Below are 20,136 nucleotides of genomic sequence, written 5' to 3' on the forward strand. Positions count from 1 at the left end.
AGCGGTTGCTCAGAGACCCCCTGCCCAGCCTGTGCCTCACTGTGGCACTGGCAGCCACTGGATCTTTTGGCCTAAGTCAAGGAGACAGAGGACCAGGGAGAAGTTGTGATTCCCTCCAGAGGGTTCTCCAAGCAGTTGGTTTCTTTGCAGTGACAGCTATCATGGCCCTGCTGACTCAGGTTCCCTTAAAGGTCAGAGAACACTGTCCCTGCTGCCTCCCACAGCCCCGACTGGGGTCTCTGCCCAGGGCAGATCCCCTCATTCTTAGCTTCCACCAGAGACCACCAAGCTAAAAGAAACTACAAGAAACCCAAACTAGATCTGCACAAGGAAAAGTCAAACATCTGCTCTGGGTGTCCGGGTCTCACTTGCTGGGTCTCAAACATCTGCTCTCATGTGACTGGGTCTCCACTTACTGTTTTGTGCCTCAGTTTTCTCCTCTATAAGAAGGGATGATAATTCCATCATGGGATTATTTCAAGGATTAAATTAATTAATGCACATACATCACTTGGTTTGCAGCATGCCTAGCATGCAGTTAGCATTTAGTAAATGTTTATGTTTATAATTACTGTATCTGCCAATCAAAATGTTGTTGGTAGCTGTGGAAAGAACACTGGCCTGGGAGACAGGAAACCAGATCCTGCCCTGCCACTAATCTGCAGTGTGACTTTGGCCACAGTGTGACCTCCTGTTCCCCGACCCCAAGCTCCACCAAACAGGCTCAGCTTCCTTGATTCTCACATAAAGGAGCTGAGCTCAGGATCCTTTTGGCTTCTTCCAGCTACCCCATTCCAAGAGTCTGAAGAAGTCTCACTTCTATGACAGCTTCAGGAATATGGACAGTCACAGTGTCCACTCATCGGGAATGGAGCAGGAAAGTGAAAATTAAATAAGAGGGAAACGGGTACAGAAGGACAAGGCTGTTGGCATGGGGTGTGGAAATCCACATGCAGGGACCGTAACCAAGTTTCATCTGAGGCCTAAATTAAGTTATAAATTAAACCATTTAGACTGTTTTTTCCTTTCCAGCTGTCTTTGGCCATCGAGCAGGCATGACCTTTTGTTGGCCAAGAACTCAGAGGTAGAAACTGGCACTTATTTAACTGAAGGGATGCAGAGTGGGGTCTAGCTTATCCCCATAGCAAACACACTAGTTTTGTGGGGAGTTTTCCTTTTTTTTTTTTTAATGACAGATAAAACTGTATGTATTTACCATGTACAACAGGATTTTTGAAGTATATATACATTGTGGAATGACTAAGTCTAATTAACGTAGGTGGTACTTCATATAATTATCGTTTTGTGGTGAGAGCATGTAACATTCACTCTCTTAATATTTTTCAGGAATACAATATATTATTAACTATAATAATCTTGTTGTACAATGGATCTCTTGAACTTATTCCGCTTGTCTAAAAATTCTGTACCCTTTGACCATCATCTCCCTAATACCCCCCACAACCACCCCAGCCCCTGGGAACAACCATTCTATTTCTATGGGATCAATGATTTTAGATTTCACATGTGAGTAAGATCATATGTTATTTGTCTTTCTGTGCCTGGTTTATTTCGCTTAACATAAGCCACTCTGTGTCTATATCCAAAGGAAGTGAAGTCAGTATGTGAAAGAGATATCTGCACTCCCATGTCCATGTCAGCACTGTTCACAATAGCCAAGATATGGAATCGACCTAAGTGTCCATCAACAGATGAATGGATAAACGGAATGTGTGTATATACACAATGGAAGACTGTTTGGTCTTTTAAAAGGAGGAAATCCTGTTGCTTGTGACAATATGGTTGAACCTGGAAGACTTTATTTAAAGTGAAATGTGCCAGCTTTGTTTTTATTTTAGAAGCACCAGGTTCCCCAGAAGCCCTCCCCTGGGTATGGGATGCTCCCCGCTTAGGGAATAGAGAGTCAGAGTCCCCCAACCTGAGCTTTTGCTAATGGGAGCTTTTGCTAAAAAGCTGATGAGATCCCACGAGTACAGGATGTGGGGAAAGGGAGGCAAGTCACAACTAAGTGAGGCCAGCCAGACTGTTCCAGGCCCTAACCCGAACCCGACTTCCCAATGCTTCTTGTTGCACTGGCCCATGCTGCCCAGCCATTCCCCAAGGCCTTTGCTCACACTGTCCCCACTGTCTGGGCAACCCCTGCTCCTTTTCTGCCCTCAGAAACCCTGCCTGTCCTCAAGGACCAGATTAAATGCCCCTTCCTTTTGCCATCCCCCTGCCCCCACCATCCCTGTCTGGCAGAATGAACACCCATCCCTCTGTGTTCCCATTATCAACACAGGCCAGCATCTCAAAAGTGCTCCCGTGTCTGGAAGTTGTTTATATGCCTGTGGCCCACGCTGCATGGCTCTGTCAGCTCCTGAAGGAGTTAAGTCCGTTGGTTCTAAGTACCAGGCCTGGTACCTGCTGGTGACTCCACACATCTTTGAGTGTGTAAAGGATGTAGCTGGCCCAGGGCCTGAAAATGCCTTGTATTTATGTCTGATTTATAAAAATCAGCTCCCAAGCACTCCTCAACTCCCTGCCACCCATCACCATTAAAGGACTCAGCTCTCCCGCTCAGCCAATAGTTGTGGTCCCTCTGCTTCTGGTCGCTGGCCCTGGCCGGAGCCTTGCCCTGTTCACTGGGACTCCCAGCACATCTGGCCAGCCAGCTGGGCCCTTTCTACATGTCCCTTGTCTTCTCTGTGCTTTGACCCTCATTCACTTAGGGAAGGGGGGATCCAGCCGGAGACACAGTGATCCCCAAGTCTCACAGCCCATGACATTACACATCCGGCCCTGAAGAAAGTTGCCAAAATCCATCACCTCACCATCAAGGCATCTGCGGTTGCTTTTCTGAGATGTCCTATGGCCTGGGTCCTGCCTATGACATTAACGGCCCCCAGGGCCTGCTGGCTCCCCCTGAATCCCAGCTTTGTTCTGCAGTCAGAACCTCAGCCTGGAAGAAGGCCCACTGAGGCCCGTTACCAGGGTATCTGGGAAATCCTTGACATTTCAACAGGAACTGTGTCCTAAATGTGAGTTAGCATGAGAGAACACGGCCACCCTTGTGCTCCGCCCCACTCAGTTAGTTTCAGATGTGAAGGATACTTACACTGCAAGGTCATGAACTTTCAGAACTGGAAAGGGCCTTGAAGAACATTGAATCAAAGTGTGGTCCCGAGACCAGCAGCATCTGGGAGCAGTGGCCAGCCATCCTGGTTTTCCGGTATTACCCAGGTTTAACACTGAACAGCATTACCATATTCCAAGAAATCCCTCTGTTCTGGGCAAATGGGGATCATTAATCACCCTTCTGAGACCAAATTCTCCAGGGTCTCACCCTAAACCTAATGATCCAGAACTTTGGGGGTGGACCCAGCAATTTGTGTTTTAACAAGCCCTCCAGATAATTCTGAGACTTGCTCAGGAGAACCACTCTGCTGATAGCTGGGAAAACAAACACCCCGAGAAGACAGTAACATACCTCACGAAGCACAGGCAGCAAAGAAGGGCAGACCCAGAGAAAGGGTCCCGACTACACTGTGAGGTTCAGCTGCCCCAGCTCAAGCCAACAGGCTCGGAGAGTTACCCCACAAACTCTATCAGCCTGCTAAGTAAATATGGTACTGAAAAGGACCCAAATCACTTGCTGTGGTCCACAGGCACTCGGTGCCACTCTGGGGATCTGGGAAGGTGGGGACAGCCACCTTCAGAGAGGATGGGATCCCTCTGAGCCCTGAGCATATGGACAGGCAGAGAGGAGCAGGTGTTTCTGATTCAGATCACAGCATGAATGACCTGGAGCAGGGATGCATCAGGGCCTTTCAGAGACCAAAGAAAAGACCAGCTTCACAGAGGTGGGGGTCTGGGGGTATGGTCCCTCTCCTTCATCCTCCTGGGCCTGTCCATGATTCTGTGTCCAGTGTTGATTACCACCCCTGGGTGGGAGTCTCTGCCTTGCCTGCCCCCCACTCTCTGGCTCTTGCCCCTTAGGGACACCTCCTCCCATTGGTTCAAGAAGCCCAATTCCTATGAACAGAAATAACCCACTTAGGAAGGCCAGTCTGCTTCCCAGAAATCAGAAGACACTCCTCGAAGCTCAGCGAAAACAATTTCTGGGGATTATCCAAAGTCCAGGTCCCTCCATTTACTGGCGGGGGCAGATGAACCCACCTCAAGTGGCATATGTTTGCTTCTTTCCAGGGGCTACTGCAGCCATTACCATGCCCACCTCGTGTATCACTCTCTAGGCAAAGAAAAATTGTGGGGTACAACAAGGTCCTAGACAGGGGAGTTCACTGGGCAGCCAGGAGGAGGGCTGGAAGTGGTTGCTAGCACTAGTAGCTCCTCCTCTCTCTCTCCTTCAGCCCTGTCCCCTTTCCCTAGAGGCAGCAGAGCCTAAGTGGGCTTTGGAGCCTTTCCCAGTGCTCTAGGCGTGCTCCAGCCTCCCTTTCTTACAACACAAAAGCGCTTCTGTATTAGTCCGTTTTCATACTGCTGATAAAGACTTACTGAGACTGGAAAGAAAAAGAGATTTAATTGGACTTACAGTTCCACATGACTGGGGAGGCCTCAGAATCATGGCAGGAGGCAAAAGGCACTTCCTACATGGTGGTGGCAAGAGAAAATGAGAGAGAAGCAAAAGCGGAAATCCCTGATAAGCCCATCAGATCTCGTGAGACTTACTCACTATCACAAGAATGGTACACGAAAGGCTGGTCCCCATGATTCAGTTACCTCCCCCGGGGTCATTCCCACAACACATGGGAATTCTGGGAGATACCATTCAAGTTGAGATTTGGATAGGGACACAGCCAAACCTTATCATTCTGCCCCAGCCCCTCCAAATCTCATGTCCTCACATTTCAAAACCAATCATGCCGTCCCAACAGTCCCTCAAAGTCTTATTTCAGCATTAACCCAAAGGTCCACAGTCCAAAGTCTCCTCTGAGACAAGGCAAGTCCCTTTCACCTATGAGCCTATAAAAGCAAAAGTGAGCTAGTTACTTCCTAGGTACAATGGTGGTACAGGTATTGGGTAAATACAGCCATTCCAAATGGGAGAAATTGGCTAAAACAAAGGGGTTACAGGGCCCATGCAAGTTCAAAATCCAGCAGGGCAGTCAAATTTTAAAGCTCCAGAATCATCCCCTTTGACTCCAGGTCTCACATCCAGGTCACGTTGATGTAAGAGGTGGTTCCCATGGTCTTGGGCAGCACCGGTTCTGTGGCTTTGCAGGGTGCAGCTGCTTTCACAGTCTGGCATTGAGTGTCTGCAGCTTTTCCAGGCACATGGTCCAGGCACAAGCTGTCGGTGGATCTACCATTCTGGGGTCTGGAGGACAGTGGCCCTCTTCTTACAGCTCCACTAGGCAGCACCCCAGTAGGCACTCTATGTGGAGGCTCTAACCCCACATTTCCCTTCCACACTGCCCTAGCAGAGGTTCTCCATGAGGGCCCTGCCCCTGCAGCAAACTTTTGCCTGGGCATCCAGGTGTTTCCATATATCCTGTGAAATCTAGGCAGAGGTGCCCAAACCTCAATTCTTGACTTCTGTGCACCCACAGGCTCATCACCATGTGGAAGCTACCAAGGCTTGGGGCTTCCACCCTCTGAAGCCACAGCCTGAGCTTTACGTTGGCCCCTTTCAGTTACAGCTGGAGCAGCTGGGACATAGGGCACCAAGTCCCTAGGCTGCACATAGCAGAGGGACCTGGGACCCGTCCCACAAAACCACTGTTTTCCTTCTAGACTTCTGGGCCTGTGATGGGAGGGGCTACCATGAAGACCTCTGACATGCCCTGGAGATATTTTCCCCATTGTCTTGGGGATTAACATTTGGCTCCTCATTACTTATGCAAATTTCTGCAGCTGGCTTGGATTTCTCCTCAGAAAATGAAATTTTCTACTGCACTGTCAGGCTACAAATTTTCCAAACTCTTATGCTCTTCTTCCCTTATAAAACTGAATGCCTTTAATAGCACCCAAGTCACCTCTTGAATGCTTTGCTGCTTAGAACTTTCTTCTGCCAGATACCCTCAAGTTCAAAGTTTCACAGATCTCTAGGGCAAGAACAAAATGCCGGCAGTCTCTTTGGTAAAACATAANCTTGACTTCTGTGCACCCACAGGCTCATCACCATGTGGAAGCTACCAAGGCTTGGGGCTTCCACCCTCTGAAGCCACAGCCTGAGCTTTACGTTGGCCCCTTTCAGTTACAGCTGGAGCAGCTGGGACATAGGGCACCAAGTCCCTAGGCTGCACATAGCAGAGGGACCTGGGACCCGTCCCACAAAACCACTGTTTTCCTTCTAGACTTCTGGGCCTGTGATGGGAGGGGCTACCATGAAGACCTCTGACATGCCCTGGAGATATTTTCCCCATTGTCTTGGGGATTAACATTTGGCTCCTCATTACTTATGCAAATTTCTGCAGCTGGCTTGGATTTCTCCTCAGAAAATGAAATTTTCTACTGCACTGTCAGGCTACAAATTTTCCAAACTCTTATGCTCTTCTTCCCTTATAAAACTGAATGCCTTTAATAGCACCCAAGTCACCTCTTGAATGCTTTGCTGCTTAGAACTTTCTTCTGCCAGATACCCTCAAGTTCAAAGTTTCACAGATCTCTAGGGCAAGAACAAAATGCCGGCAGTCTCTTTGGTAAAACATAATAAGAGTCACCTTTGCTCCAGTTCCCAACAAGTTCCTTATCTCCATCTGAGACCACCTCAGCCTGGACCTTATTGTTCATATCACCATCAGCATTTTTGTCAGAGCCATTCAACAAGTCTCTAGGAAGTTCCAAACTTTCTCACATTTTCCTGTCTTCTGAGCCTTTCAAAATATTCCAACCTCTGCCTGTTACCCAGTTCCAAAGTTGCTTTCACATTTTCTGGTATCTTTTCAGCAATACCCCACTCACTGGTACCAATTTACTAATAGTAGTCCATTTTCACACTGCTGATAAAGATGTATCCAAGACTGGGAGGAAAAAGAGATTTAATTGGACTTACAGATCCACATGACTGGGGAGGCCTCAGAATCATGGTGGGAGGCAAAAAGCACTTCTTACATGGTGGCAGCAAGAGAAAATGAGAAAGATGCAAAAGTGGAAACTCCTGATAAAGCCATCAGATCTTGTGAGACTGATTCACTATCGTGAGAATAGTACACGAAAGACTGGCCTCCATGATTCCATTACCTCCCCCTGGGTCCCTCCCACAACACATGGGAATTCTAGGCGATACAATACAAGTTGAGATTTGGGTGGGGACATAGCCAAACCATATCAGCTTCCTTTCCCAGGCCTCCTAGCTGCTTCCCTCCTGGCCTTGTCATTTGAAAATATCCACCTCCCAGTCTCATTTCCTCTCACCTCATGGTGCACCCCTAACCCCCCACCTGTCCTCCATGGATGAAAGTGAGCCCTTGCTAGTCCTCGTTTGACTGAGACCTCTTGGCAGCATGTGGCACTGTGGACCACCCTGTCTTCCCTGGCTTCCAGGACCCTACACTCCCCTGGTTCTCCTTCTACCCTCTCCCTCGCATACCATTTTGCTGCCTTGTTTCTTCTTCCTCCACTGGCTCTCTTTTTAGACAGCAGGGCTCCTCCTCAGAATCTTTCCTCCCCTGCCTCTTACACATACTGCCTGCCTGATGGAACCTCCTCTTTGTGCTCTTGAGGAGTCTGTGCCCTGCTCTCCATTCCCTACCCCCTTCTCTTTCTTGGACTTAAGCACCACCATCCTGGGGTCAGCCTTATCTTCAGGATGCAAATCCAAGTCTCAGAGCTTGGCACGTAAGGTCACTCTTGACCTCCTACATATCCTTCAGCTCTCACTCCCTCCACTCATACTCTGTACCAGTGGCCTCCAAAGTGGAGACAGACAGTACACTGGGGTGCAGGGAGGACTTACTAGAATCTGTATCCCTAATTATTTTTACCTTTAAAAAGTACAGAATTAAACTTTGAATATCTGCATGTAGATTGATAATAGTACATGAATAATATTTATCAATAAATTAGTGGAGGCAATTGTACAGTCAGAATTGCTTGGCAACCACTGCACAGCATTATCTCTGGTCTTGCTGTGTAAGACCTGCCATTCCCCAGCATGGGATGCTCCTACACACCTTAGGACCCACTGCTTCCTCTGCTGTGTCAGGGTGCTATTAGCTGTGAGCATTAACATATTCAGACATGTAGCCGAAAGAAGCTACAAGTTTGTCTTTCTCTCATGTAAACTCAGTCTGGAGGTAAGCAGCTCAGGGATGGTATGGCAGCTCTAAACTCGTCTGAGACCCAGACTCCTTGAACCCATGGTTTCCAGCTCATGGCCCAGGATGGCTGCTTGAGCTCCAGCCATAACATCAGCATTCCAACCAACAGAAAGAAAGGGTGAAGAGAGACATCCCCCCCACCACACACACATTAAGGATACCTCTGATTATTAGAGATAAAGAATGACATTTATTAATGATGAAGAGTTTGATCCACCAGAAGGATATCACAACTCCAAATTTCTTTGCACTCTATAAAATATCTACAAAATATGTGAAGCAAAAATTAACAGTATTAAGCAAGGGATAGATAAATTCACAATCATAGTGGGAGTCTGGAATATACCTTTTTCAATAGCCAATAGAGCATATCAGTAAGGATATAGAAGATGTGAAAAGTACAATTAACAAATCTGATCTAACTGACACATACAGAATTTGTATCCTATAATGACAGGATTCTCATTCTTTTCAAATGCATGTGAAACATATATCTAAAAATGATCCTTGTAAGAAGTTGCCTATACCACTTTTTATATACCGTTTACCGGCCAGCAGTGAATCCTCCTTCTAGCAGGACAGGAGGCTGGGAAATGTTGTCTGTTCCAGGTGACTAAGTATCTAACTAAAATTGAGAGGTTCTATTCTAACAAATACTAGGGGTACCAGCAGTCTCTGGTCCCTCCCCTTCCTCCTTTGCCCTGGTAGATCTCGTTCTGTGAGTACTGCACAGTGGGTAAAAGCTTAAGCCCAGAAGCAGAGATTCTTTATTCAGCTCTGACTTTGTCATTTACTTGTTATGTGACTTTAGTTGAATTATTTAACCTGTCTAAACCTGATTATATTATGAAATGGGAATAACCCTATTTCATAGGGGTGTTGGGAAGATGGACTGAAATCATGAGTGTAAAGCACTTAGTTCTGTGCCTGGCACATAGTAAGTGTTCCATAAATATTAGCTACATGGAGAGGTTAAATAACTTGCCCAAGGTCACACGGCCAGTAAAATGACAAAGCTAGCTTTCAGATCCAGTCATCTGGCTGCAGGCTGGTATGGACACTTCTTTGGGGCCTCTGCCACCCCCAGCACAGAGCTCCACACGTGGTGTTGGGGAAAGGAGCACTGAATGGTGGAGAATAGGAAACTCAACTACAGATTAGCCATGTGACCTTAGAAAAGTCATTGTTAAATATGCATCTTAAATATGTAAAATTCCTCATTCTTTCTGCAGAAGATTGAATTAAGTGAGCCCAAAGGTTTCCCCTGACCCTGACATTTTATGGTTCTATCTTCCCTACCACTAATGACTGAAATTTTACCATTAGAATGGTTTCTTTTCCTTAAGCCTTGTCTTCTGCCTGAAGTTCTTTTTAAAAAATACAATTTTCCTTTAGAGGGCAGGGCCCTGACTCTGGTTTGAGTGAGTGAATCAGGCCCCTTTGCCGCAAGTAGAGAGAAGGTTCTGGGGCAGAAGTCCAGTGGCCCTGCCTGGGAGGGGAGGGGTGCGCACAGGGAGAGAGACTGCAGACAGGAGTGGCCAGGCCCCACAAACTATGCCATTTGCTAAGGGCCTGCGGTGGCCCAGGAGACGCTGCACCTGCTCTCTTGTCAGGACTGACTGCATGACCGTGAAATCACTCCTGTTAGATCCCCTGGCCGACACCATCCATGGCCATTTCTTACAGGCTTTCTTTTTTTCTCCTTCTGTATTTATTCTACCAGCCTACCTCAAAAACTAAATTGAAGAAAAATGAGTTTTGTCTTTTTTTAACGAGAAGACTAGCAGTCTTAAATTACCTTCTTCAAAGTCTGCAAATAGAAATCACAAATAAGTCAGCCACATTGTCTTTTCTCTCTTCCTCTCTTCTTGTCTCGGTGAGCCCATGAGCTTGAAATAAGAGGCAGAACAGTGGCTCAGAGGAAATAACAGGGGCGTGGCCAAGCACCAGCCCAGGAGGCAAGAACAGTATGAAAGGAGGGCCCAATTGGGGGTTGGAAATAATGGAGGAAGAGATGGAAATGCTAAATCCCCCTGGCCCAGCCCATGTGTCTTCTCTGCAGGCCCAGCAGCCATGGTCTATTATAAGACTGAACAGGATGACTGGCTGATCGTCTGCCTGAATAAGCATAGCCGTGCTTATGGTTCTGAAATAAAAGAGGTTCCCAAAATGGGGGTAATTTCTTAAAGACCAACTACTCTGTGAGTGTGGGTGTGCACGTTCCCAGGGGCAAATGTAGCTCAAGAAGGGGAAGCTACAAAGGCTTCAGACTTTCTGAGGTTCAGACAGAGAAGCAAACAAGATTACTAGGCACAGTAGGCCCTCTCTGCCTTTATCACCACTGTTGATGTCATACTTCCCAGAGAGTCCATCAGTGGGCGTCAGGACAAGAGACAGCATGGTGCTGGGGTAAAGACGGGAGTTTTAGGACTGGAGCCTTAGGCTGTCACCCCAGTTCTATGACATGTAATAATAGCTAACATTGATTGAACAGTTACTACATGCCAAGGACTATGTTAAACACTTCACATAGATTATTTCATTTAATCTTCAAAACAACCCTATAATATATGTGTCATTATCCCCACTTACAGATGAGAATGCTGAGGGATGGGAGGTCACATAACTTGCCCAAAGTATCACACATCTTGTGACAGATCAGGGTGTGAACCCAGGGAGTCAGACTCCAGGGGCTCTTGTACTTCTTCCTGCCAAACCACCAGGACTGTCTGGGCCTGCTTCCTCATCTGGAAAGTCAAGCTGCAGCAGCCAGGTCGGGTGGAATGGGTGATCACTGGGGCCCTTTCCAGCACAGGTGCTCTGCTCTGGGGTTCATGCCACACCTGTGGATTCAGAGTCCTGTTCAAATGATGCAGAGTGCAAGTTTCATATGCAAAGTAGTGATGCTGAATGTGTGTGTGTGTGCGTGTGTGTGTGTGTGTGTGTGTGTGTAAGACAGGTAAACTTGTGTCCTGCAACCCTGATGAGACAGGAAAAGAGATTAAGAATACAGTAAGACTAGCACAAAGTCTGTGGGAGAATTGTAGGTTAGACCTTTGTCAAGAGGACAAAACTGACATCTAAAGTTCTGGAAGATTCTGCCCCACTTCACCTCTATTTGGTGTCCTTAGCAATTCCCAGATCTTTGCTCCATGCTACCCATGCATAGCCTCAAAGCCCCCGGCAGATAGGTTAATGAGCCCTTCGAAGGGAACCTTGCCAAGATGCTCTGGCTCTGGGAAGGACAAGGTGGTTCTTGGTGATTCCCTGGCCCAGCATATGTGTCTTCTCTGCAGGCCCAGCAGCCATGGCCCACTATAAGACTGAGCAGGACGACTGGCTGATCGTCTACTTGAAGTACTTACTCTTTGTCTTCAACTTCTTCTTCTGGGTGAGTGAATTCTGCACACACATCCTCTTCCCAGAACACTGAATGAGTCAAGCCACCTTTTTCTGTGTCACCACTTTGAGGTTGATATCTTCCAAATCAAAGATCAACGATCAACCATGGATGAACTCTTCCCACTCAGGAGTACCTTTGCTACTGAGAAGGAAGAGAAGAATTGGGTCTGCAGGTTGGCATGGAGTTCGTACCACCTGGCATCTGAATAGAGGCACAAACATAACAATAAGCTTTGTGTTCTAGCCCTACTGTACAAAGGGTCCAGTTCTTTCTTCCCCACTAACTTGTTGCACCAGTGCCTTTTGGAAAATGTGACTGCCTGAAATAATAACTTGTTTTCCACTGAAGTCCATTCGCCTTTCATGGTTAACATTCTCCAGGCCCAGGGCAGAGAAACAGAAGTCCTGGAGGCTCCGACTACTGCTGCCTGTGATGAAAATGATCACTATGGCGACTCCCCTCAGGAGCCTGTCTGGGTGAGGTCTTCCAGAGGGGTGTAGTCTGTCCACTTGAAGCAATCATCTGGGTAATTGGGAGCAGAATACCATCAGTTCCCAAAAATAGACACTGGAATGTATATATTTGTTACAACAGTCTCACTAAATTGAGAAGGCAGAAGGGCGACAAGAGTGCAGGCTTTGCAGGCAGCTGGATCCATGCCCTGCTGACTACTAATGGTGGAGCCTTGGGCAGGCTACTTAACTTCCAGGAATCTGTTTCCCCAGCTACAATTCAATGATAAATTCTAGCCTGTTGGGGTTGCCTTCAATAAATGCAGTATTTTGAATATATTAGATGTCAAATGCCTAAAAATACCACCCGATCAACCCATGATAAGGCATAGCTGGGCTTCCTGCTACCATGGTAAGGGAGAAGACACTTGACAGAGTCTTAGAAGCATCTCAGAAAGGCAAATGCAAAGGTGGGGGACATGTCTGAGTTTTCTGGGTCTTTCCTACAGGGGCTTGCTTAAGATTGGAAAAGACCATGACGTGAGAGTTTAGGGTGGGTAGACATGGCAAGGCAAGAGTTCTGAAGAGTCTTGGAAAATAGACCAGTCATTAGATGCTATCTATTAAAAAGTTGTGCAGTCTGCTATTTGTTTAAATGTTTGCAAAGTTCCTGAAAGGAATAATAAAATAATTTGTCACTTTTACCTTCCTGGGCAAGAGTTTCCTGCAATACTGAAGTCGTGACGATGAAGATGGTGCAGTAATAAAGCTGTGTTGATATGGATAGGAAACTGTGTAGTAGAGATGGTTTCCATTCTGAGGGACAAATCCAATAGGGTGATAAGGATTCTTGCTAAGTAAGCATTTCTTTTTAAGAATAACTGTTTATTTCCTGATTATAAAAGTCTTATGTATCCACTACAGATAATCTCTAAAATATTAAAAAGTATCATAAAATGAAAATTGTTTTATCTCACTATGTTCATTTCAAAGTGCCATAAACTGGATGGCTTTAAACAACAAAAATTTATTCCCTCACAGTTCTGGAGGCTAAAAGTCAAAAATCAAGGTGTCACAGGGCCAAGCTCCCTATGAGACTTGGGTAGAATCTTTCCTTGCCTCGTCCCAGCTTCTGGTTGTGGCTGGCGATTCTTGGCACTCCTTGGCTTGTGGCTGCATCGCTACAGTCTCCAAGGCCTCTGTCATCACACACTGTTGTCCCTGTGTGTCCCTGTCTTCACATGACATTTTCTTCTTACAAGGACACCAGTCATGTTGGATTAGGACCCACCCTAATGACCTCATCTTAACTTGATGACATCTGTGAATATCGTATTTCCAAATAAGGCCACATTCTCAGGTACCAAGGGTAAGGATTTCAACATATCTTTTGGGGGACCCAGTCCAACCCAAACCACTGGCCACCCCAGGAACGGCCACTGTTGACATTCCCTCTAGACTTTGCTTTGATCAGGGCAGGAGATGGTGGTGACTTGCACTGTGGGAGTGTCAATGGGGATCTAAGTATTCGCAGAGAGTGAAGGAATTTAAAAGGTGAAATTGTCGGGATTGAGTCCTTAACCTAAAAGGCATCTGGGACATGTGGATGGTGGGTGGTAGAGCTCTTCATTGTAAACAAGAGACCGAGGTTCAACCTCAGTCTCCAATAGCGCTGGCTTTAAGCCTTTTGGGATCATGTCCCATGTAAGATATACGTGGAAGCATAAGAAATAGTTATGCGGAACGTTGTTCACCAAAGTAAGTTTACCCTTATGTTGCGTGATGCGCACAGATTTTTTTTCTATTTTGATTATTTCCTTCTTTTTGTTTTTAGTGCAGCTTACAACCCACTAAACTTATATCACAACCCTAATGGGTCACATTCCAAAGTGTGAAAAATTCAGAGTCGTCTTCACCTCCACCTGAACGAGGTCAGACTTCAGGTGGCAATCCTTCCCCACCACCCTGTCCCTCACTCCCACCTCCTCCCCGGCCTCCATCACCTAGAATTTCAGTTAAGCTGGTGTTGATTGGATGATCCTACAGAGCAGGGAAGGAACCAAAAATGCTGACACTTTCTTGCCTCCTTTGCAACCGTAAAAGAAAATGTGGTCCAGGGTTTCCTCTGTGGCCACCCAGGAGATGTGTTTCTTTCCCCTCCCTTTTCTTCTGTGGCTCCCTACGGCTCCCATCGCCCCTGCAATGGTGTTCTCTAACTTATTATTTTATTCAGCTGCTTGGCTGTGTTAATAATCAAAACTTTTCTAGCCTCTCAGGCTCTCTGCCAGGCTATGGGGAGCACTGAGGAAGCAGCTGCTCCCTTGCCTGGAGAGGATGCCTCTGCTCCAGAAGCTGTGTCCCGCCCTTGAGCATTAGCTGAGGCCTTGGTATTTTCTCAGGGACCAGGGATACATGGGGCTAAGACAGGTAGCAGAGAAGACAGAGGACTCGAGCCCCAGCAGGGTAGTGAGATGACTTGAGAGCATCACTTCGGGAGTCAGGGAGTCCGTGGGAGGGAAACACCTTCTGCCAAGGCTCAAAGCCCTTCTCTTGGTACATCGACATCCCACTGAATGTGGCCACTGCCCACTTTCCAGGCTTACCATCTAAGAAAGAACAGGTGATGGCTTTTCTGCTACACTGCTCTTTGAGATGCTGAGTGGCCTGGGACCACCCCCCTGCCCCCGCCACCATGGTCTTCTGCTCCTCTGTGCTGTCAGGACCCAGGACCACCCCCCACCCCCCACCATGGTCTTCTGCCCCTCTGTGCTGTCAGGATCTGCTGGGAGACAGAGTCACAGTTGAGGGGGATGTGCACTTGGTCTGCACAGCGCCATGGCAGATGAGACAAGTCAGGACGAAGCCTAGGGTAACCCCTTCTAGCTGCTCTGCTGTAGCTCAGGACTCTAGGCCTGCTGTAGCCCAGACACCAGTGACTTGCTTCCCAGGCCACGCAGCTTCGTTGTGGGTCAGCAGCCCAGTTGGTTAAATGGGCACTAAACTGAGCATTAGGATTCTTAATTTCTGCTCTGCACACTTGCTTTGGCCTTCTTGTGTGACTGTGGAAAAGTGACTTCTCTCCAGGCCTTGGTTTCTCCGTCCAGAATATAAAAGAGGTTGAAATCAGTCAGTCCCTTCCTCCCTCCCTCCCTTCCTCCCCTGCTTCCTTCTGTCCTCCTGTCCTCCTGTCCCCCTGTCCTCCTGTCCTCCTGTCCTCCCTTCCTCCCTTCCTCCCTTCCTCCCTTCCTCCCTCCCTCCCTCCCTCCCTGCCTTCTTTCTTTCCTTCCTTCCATCCATGTGTAGCCCTCTGCTAGGGATATTAAGATGAATGAGATTTAATCAAGAGGCTAAAAGAGGAGGCACACAAGGTATCCAATAAAATAAATAGACTATGAGTATAATTATAGAAACATGTGCAAGACATGGAGTTGGTACAGAGGACAGAATGATTTGCTGGGAGATGGGGCGGGGACAGCTCCAAGGAAGGTTTCCTCTGGGCTCTGAGCTGGGTTTGGAAGATGAACAGATGATCACATGTTCCCTCCCAGCTCCACCCTTCAGTAAGACTCATGAGATTTTGCTCTTGTTATAGGGGTACATGGGATTGGGGAAGACAGCAGAGGAGGTAGTGTTCTGATTTTAAAGGCAGAGAGCCAAAAACAAGGATGCCTTAAAGTGGAAAATAGCCCTTAGCATGACAAGCCTATCCTTTTAAGATTCCATAAACCAAGGCAGCAGGAGCATGGGCAGAGCCAGAGAGAAATGCATGCCTGGCGCTCAGAGAAGGTCGTTCATGAGGAGGGTGAGCAGCAGCACCTGATGCATGCTTTTGTGTGCCCTCCTGGAGAGCTCGGCAGCTCGGGCGTGGGACTGGGGTGCCTGCCTGCATGTGGGCATAGGGCTCAGCCGTGCTGTATCAGGACTGCAGCCCAGGGTTCAGCTGACTCTTCTGATGTGGGAATGGGAAACCATTCTTTAAAAGAAGTTGAGTCTTGTTCAGACCTGGTCTCCCAGTCCTCTCCCTGAGCCCCCATGCTGTGTTTGCTCCCCAAATTAGACCCATTCACTTCTTCTTCATAGCAGAAGTCACCCTGGTGATTACTAAGTCAGGTCTTTCAACCCAGTGTCCTACAAGTGATCCTGGGGCAGGGGCAGTGGTAGTGTCAGGCATGGGCCCCATGATGGCCCAAGAGCCTGGCATCATCATAGCAGGTGCACAGTGGGTATTGGTTGAAAGAAGGAATGAGAGTAACCAAGTATCAGTCTGACCTTAAGATACCTAGGGCGCAACCCCAGCCTTTCCAGGAGCCTCTTCTTAATGACCCAGAGAAAAAGCCCATTCCTCTCTGGGACTGCTGGGACTTTGTAGACTGCCCCTTTAAAAATCAAAACAGCCATCAAGCAGGAAGGAGAAACACTAGCTGTTGCCCTAGGAGCTCAGCACACAGAGGCAGGTAGGGGAGCAGGTGCCATTTCCACAGCCCTCTGCAGAGCCCCATCCACTGAGTCCCACACTCACTGGGGCAGCTCCCAGGTGCCAGGCCGTGTGCTGGGCTGTGTTCTGAGGGGAGTGAGGGACCCCCTGCCCTGCCCCAAGTGCCGAGGGCTGCTGTGAAGTGAGCAGCACCGCAGGCTTGCAGAAGAGGGATGAACTCACCTGCCCAGGACAGTCAGAGCAGGTGTCACACTCAAAATCTCAAAATGCACCTTAGAGGGTGTATAGGAGTTCAATGGAAGAGGAAGGGCAGAGAGAACAATGTGTGAAAGGTGGCAGGAATAAGAGCCTCCCTGAGGCCCACAGAGGCTGCCCTGCTTATCCAAATCCACACCAGTGAACAGAGGGGCTTGGACTCAGACACCAAGCCACGTCCCAGAGTTCACCCTGTTTACCACTCTGCTAATAGTGCCTGAGTTATTAGGTAACCACACTGTTTTCAAGAAAAAGCAACTACTTAGTTCAAATTGATTAAAACCCAGGAAAAAAAAAAATACAAAAATTAGCCAGGCGTGGTGGCGCGCCCCTGTAATCCTAGCTACTCAGGAGGCTGAGGCAGGAGAATCGCTTGAACCTGGGAGGCAGAAGTTGCAGTGAGCCGAGATCACGCCATTGCACTCCAGCCTGGGTGACCGAGGAAGACTTCGCCTCAAAAAAAAAAAAAAAAGAAAAGAAAACCCCAGGTGTAGGGGAAAGAAAATACCAGAAGATGATGCCAAAAAGTCAGGTTAAGGCCAGACAGTAAGAGCCCCAAGGCCATGTGAAAGAGTTTTTGGGCTTGGTGCCCTGGGCGTGGGAGCTGGTAGGGACTTCTGAGCCGGGGGTGCCTTGGGGGATCAGCCTGTGGGTGGAGCAGGAGTCAGGAGCCGGCAGCTGGCTGTGGTGGGGAACCAAGTTGGGCAGTGTGGCGGGGAGATGGAGACAGGTTTGAGGGCAGAGGGGAATTGGCACATGGTTGTCGTTGAGAGGAGGAGGAACCTATAGTGACCCTGCGGTGTCTGGGGTTGGTGGGTGATGGCACCACGGATAAGACTGAGCAGGGAGGAGGAGCACAGATGATGATTGTGGTTCCCATGGGTGAGCTCCTGTCCAACCCCGAAGGCTTTTCCGTCCAGTGTGGGGCTTGGCATGTAGCAGGTAGCCAGTAAACACAAAGTCTGCTATCACCCTGTGCACTTCCCGTCACCCTGTGCATTTCCCGCGTCCTGAGCCATGGGCTCCTCCTCACTGAGGGTGGAGAACTCCCCTGCCCAGAGGATCCTTCCTTATTGGGATTCAAGTGGTCCTGGCTCCTGCCCCATCCCTTTCCTTCCCTCATTGTGGAAGCCCTATGGTAGCGAGACACAAAGAAAAACGCCTACAATTACTTTTATACCCTCTGCCTGCTTTCCTCCAGGTCTGCTGCCTTATTTCTCTCAGCCCTCAGGCATGTGCAGCCACTCAGGTTAATGCTTCACCCCATCATGTTTCTTTCCTATGAATGGAAAGTTCCTAAAATTACACAGCAGGGGTGGCCTGCTTCGCCCCTCCTGGCCGACTTGCATCCTCATTGCCTGGCTTCACCCTCTGCAGGGCTTGCCGGGTAGTCAGCCACAGGCTATGGCTTTGAAAAATGTAGTTATTGCCTAGGCATGGTAGCTCACGCCTGTATTCCCAACACTTTGGGAGGCCGAGGTGGGTGGATCACCTGAGGTCAGGAGTTCAAGACCAACATGACTGACTTGGTGAAACCCTGTTTCTACTAAAAATACAAAAATTAGCCAGGTGTGGTGGTGCATGACTGTAATCCCAGCTACTCAGAAGGCTGAGGTGGGAGAATTGCTTGAACCTGGGAAGTGGAGGTTGCAGTGAGCCGAGATCACACCACTGCACTCCAGGCTGGGCGACAGAGCGATAAAAAAAAAAAAAAAAAGAAAAGGAAAATGTAGTTATTACCCTCACGGAATACCACATCAGTTTCTGTAAAGAGCCAAATACTGTTGAATCAACTGTATGCCAGTGGTTGTTGAATAGTTCAGTGGTGTCAGATCTTTCCCCACCCCATCAGTCCCTCTTCCTGCCTCTTCTGCTGCTCTCTGCTGACTTAGGCAGTTTCCAGGTGGCTTGAGTGACAGCCGTGAGCCACTGGTTCAGTACCACCTTGCCGGAGGTTCTTTGGCAGAAGCTTGACCTCCGGTACTAAGAGGGACCTCAGATGTGGAAGGGACCTCAGAGATGTTCCCATCCAGTGCCCCCAGTTTACAGATGAAGAAACTGAGGCTTAGAAGGGGCTGCGTGTGGTTAGTCAGGCGCATAGTCAGAACTAGAACCCAGGCTGCTGACTTCTGTCCTCCCGTGACCCCCTCTGGTGACCCATCCAACAGTGAGCAGTGTTCATTTTCCTGTCCAGAGAAAAGCTTGTTTTCTAAAGAGATGACCACGTCCCAAGCATGTCTTCCAAAGGAATGAAACCTTCTCATTCCTTACAGCTAAGCCTAAGGACTGGGAGGGGGTGGAGGCCTTCAAAACATTAGATCCATGGGGAAAAGTAATCAAAGGGGTTCTTAGTAGTTATAGGTTGGGAACCACTGGTCTAATACATCCCTTATTTAGGAGATGAAGAAGCTGAGGTCCAGAGAGGTTAAAGGACTGTGTTGAGGTCACACGGCTAGTTATGCAAAGTTGGGACCCTCACCCAAGCCTTCCAGGCATGCTGAAGGGAGCAAAAAGAATTCCATGCAGGATATTTGGCTGCAAACCCTCACTTTACACAATTTTGTTGACCCAAATTCAGGAAATCCCTCACTGGTCATGGAGGTTGTATGAGCCACAGATAACCTATACCCACAGAGAATTTTAAAACCTATTCTAGGATTTCACTGAAGCTAAGATATCAGTGGTAAGATGCACTATTGTTTTTTTGTACCACTAAGAAAAACTGCCAAGTATAATAATAAACTACCATCAGTCATAAGATACATCCCAATTTTAGAGATGTTAAAATGTGAAAGAAAAATGTGTACATCATGGAGTTGAAGAAATCTGCGTGATAGCCACTCCCATTCTGTTTGCTGTAGCCCAGATGGTGTCCTTCCGCCTGGCTCTTCCACCTGGTGGAGGTGTCAGTGGAGATAAAATGGCACTTTGAAGAAATAGCATCTGTTGAAAACGGAGAAGTAGAGGAGCAGGCCCAGGCCAGTCTGTGGGATCTGGCTACAGAGTCGTGGATTTGCTCTCTCAGGAGACGTGGGTTTGAATCTCAGTTCTGAAACTCTAATGGTGTCATCTTGGGCACATTCTTATTCTCTTCAAGCCTCAATTTCCTCATCTGCACCATGCAGAATATGTGCCCTGCCACCCTGCCGCATGCTCACAGAACTGTTGCAAAGCTCAGAAGAGAAAATGGTAAATATGTGTTTGTTAGATCCACAAATGTCTGTGAATGCCCAGAAGGAGAACTGGGAAATGACAGGGTAGGTTGTATGGAGTCTTCCTGGGGCAGATGGGGAGCTCCTCTCGGCA

At 48.0% G+C, this 20,136-nt stretch overlaps 1 protein-coding gene across 3 annotated transcripts in view; it reads left to right on the plus strand.

The window, feature by feature from the left end:
* Positions 1–20,136, plus strand: part of TSPAN11 (tetraspanin 11) — a 67,721-nt gene that overhangs the window by 16,419 nt on the left and 31,166 nt on the right. For all 3 annotated transcript variants that reach the window (XM_017851462.1, XM_017851465.1, XM_017851463.1), the window contains exon 2: positions 11,582–11,676. In XM_017851462.1, the coding sequence (XP_017706951.1) occupies positions 11,593–11,676 (84 nt within the window). In that variant the 5' untranslated portion in view covers positions 11,582–11,592. The remainder of the gene's footprint in view (positions 1–11,581; positions 11,677–20,136) is intronic.

Source organism: Rhinopithecus bieti, unplaced genomic scaffold, assembly GCF_001698545.2.
Source record: "Rhinopithecus bieti isolate Rb0 unplaced genomic scaffold, ASM169854v2 scaffold_34397, whole genome shotgun sequence".
Classification (NCBI taxonomy): domain Eukaryota; kingdom Metazoa; phylum Chordata; class Mammalia; order Primates; family Cercopithecidae; genus Rhinopithecus; species Rhinopithecus bieti.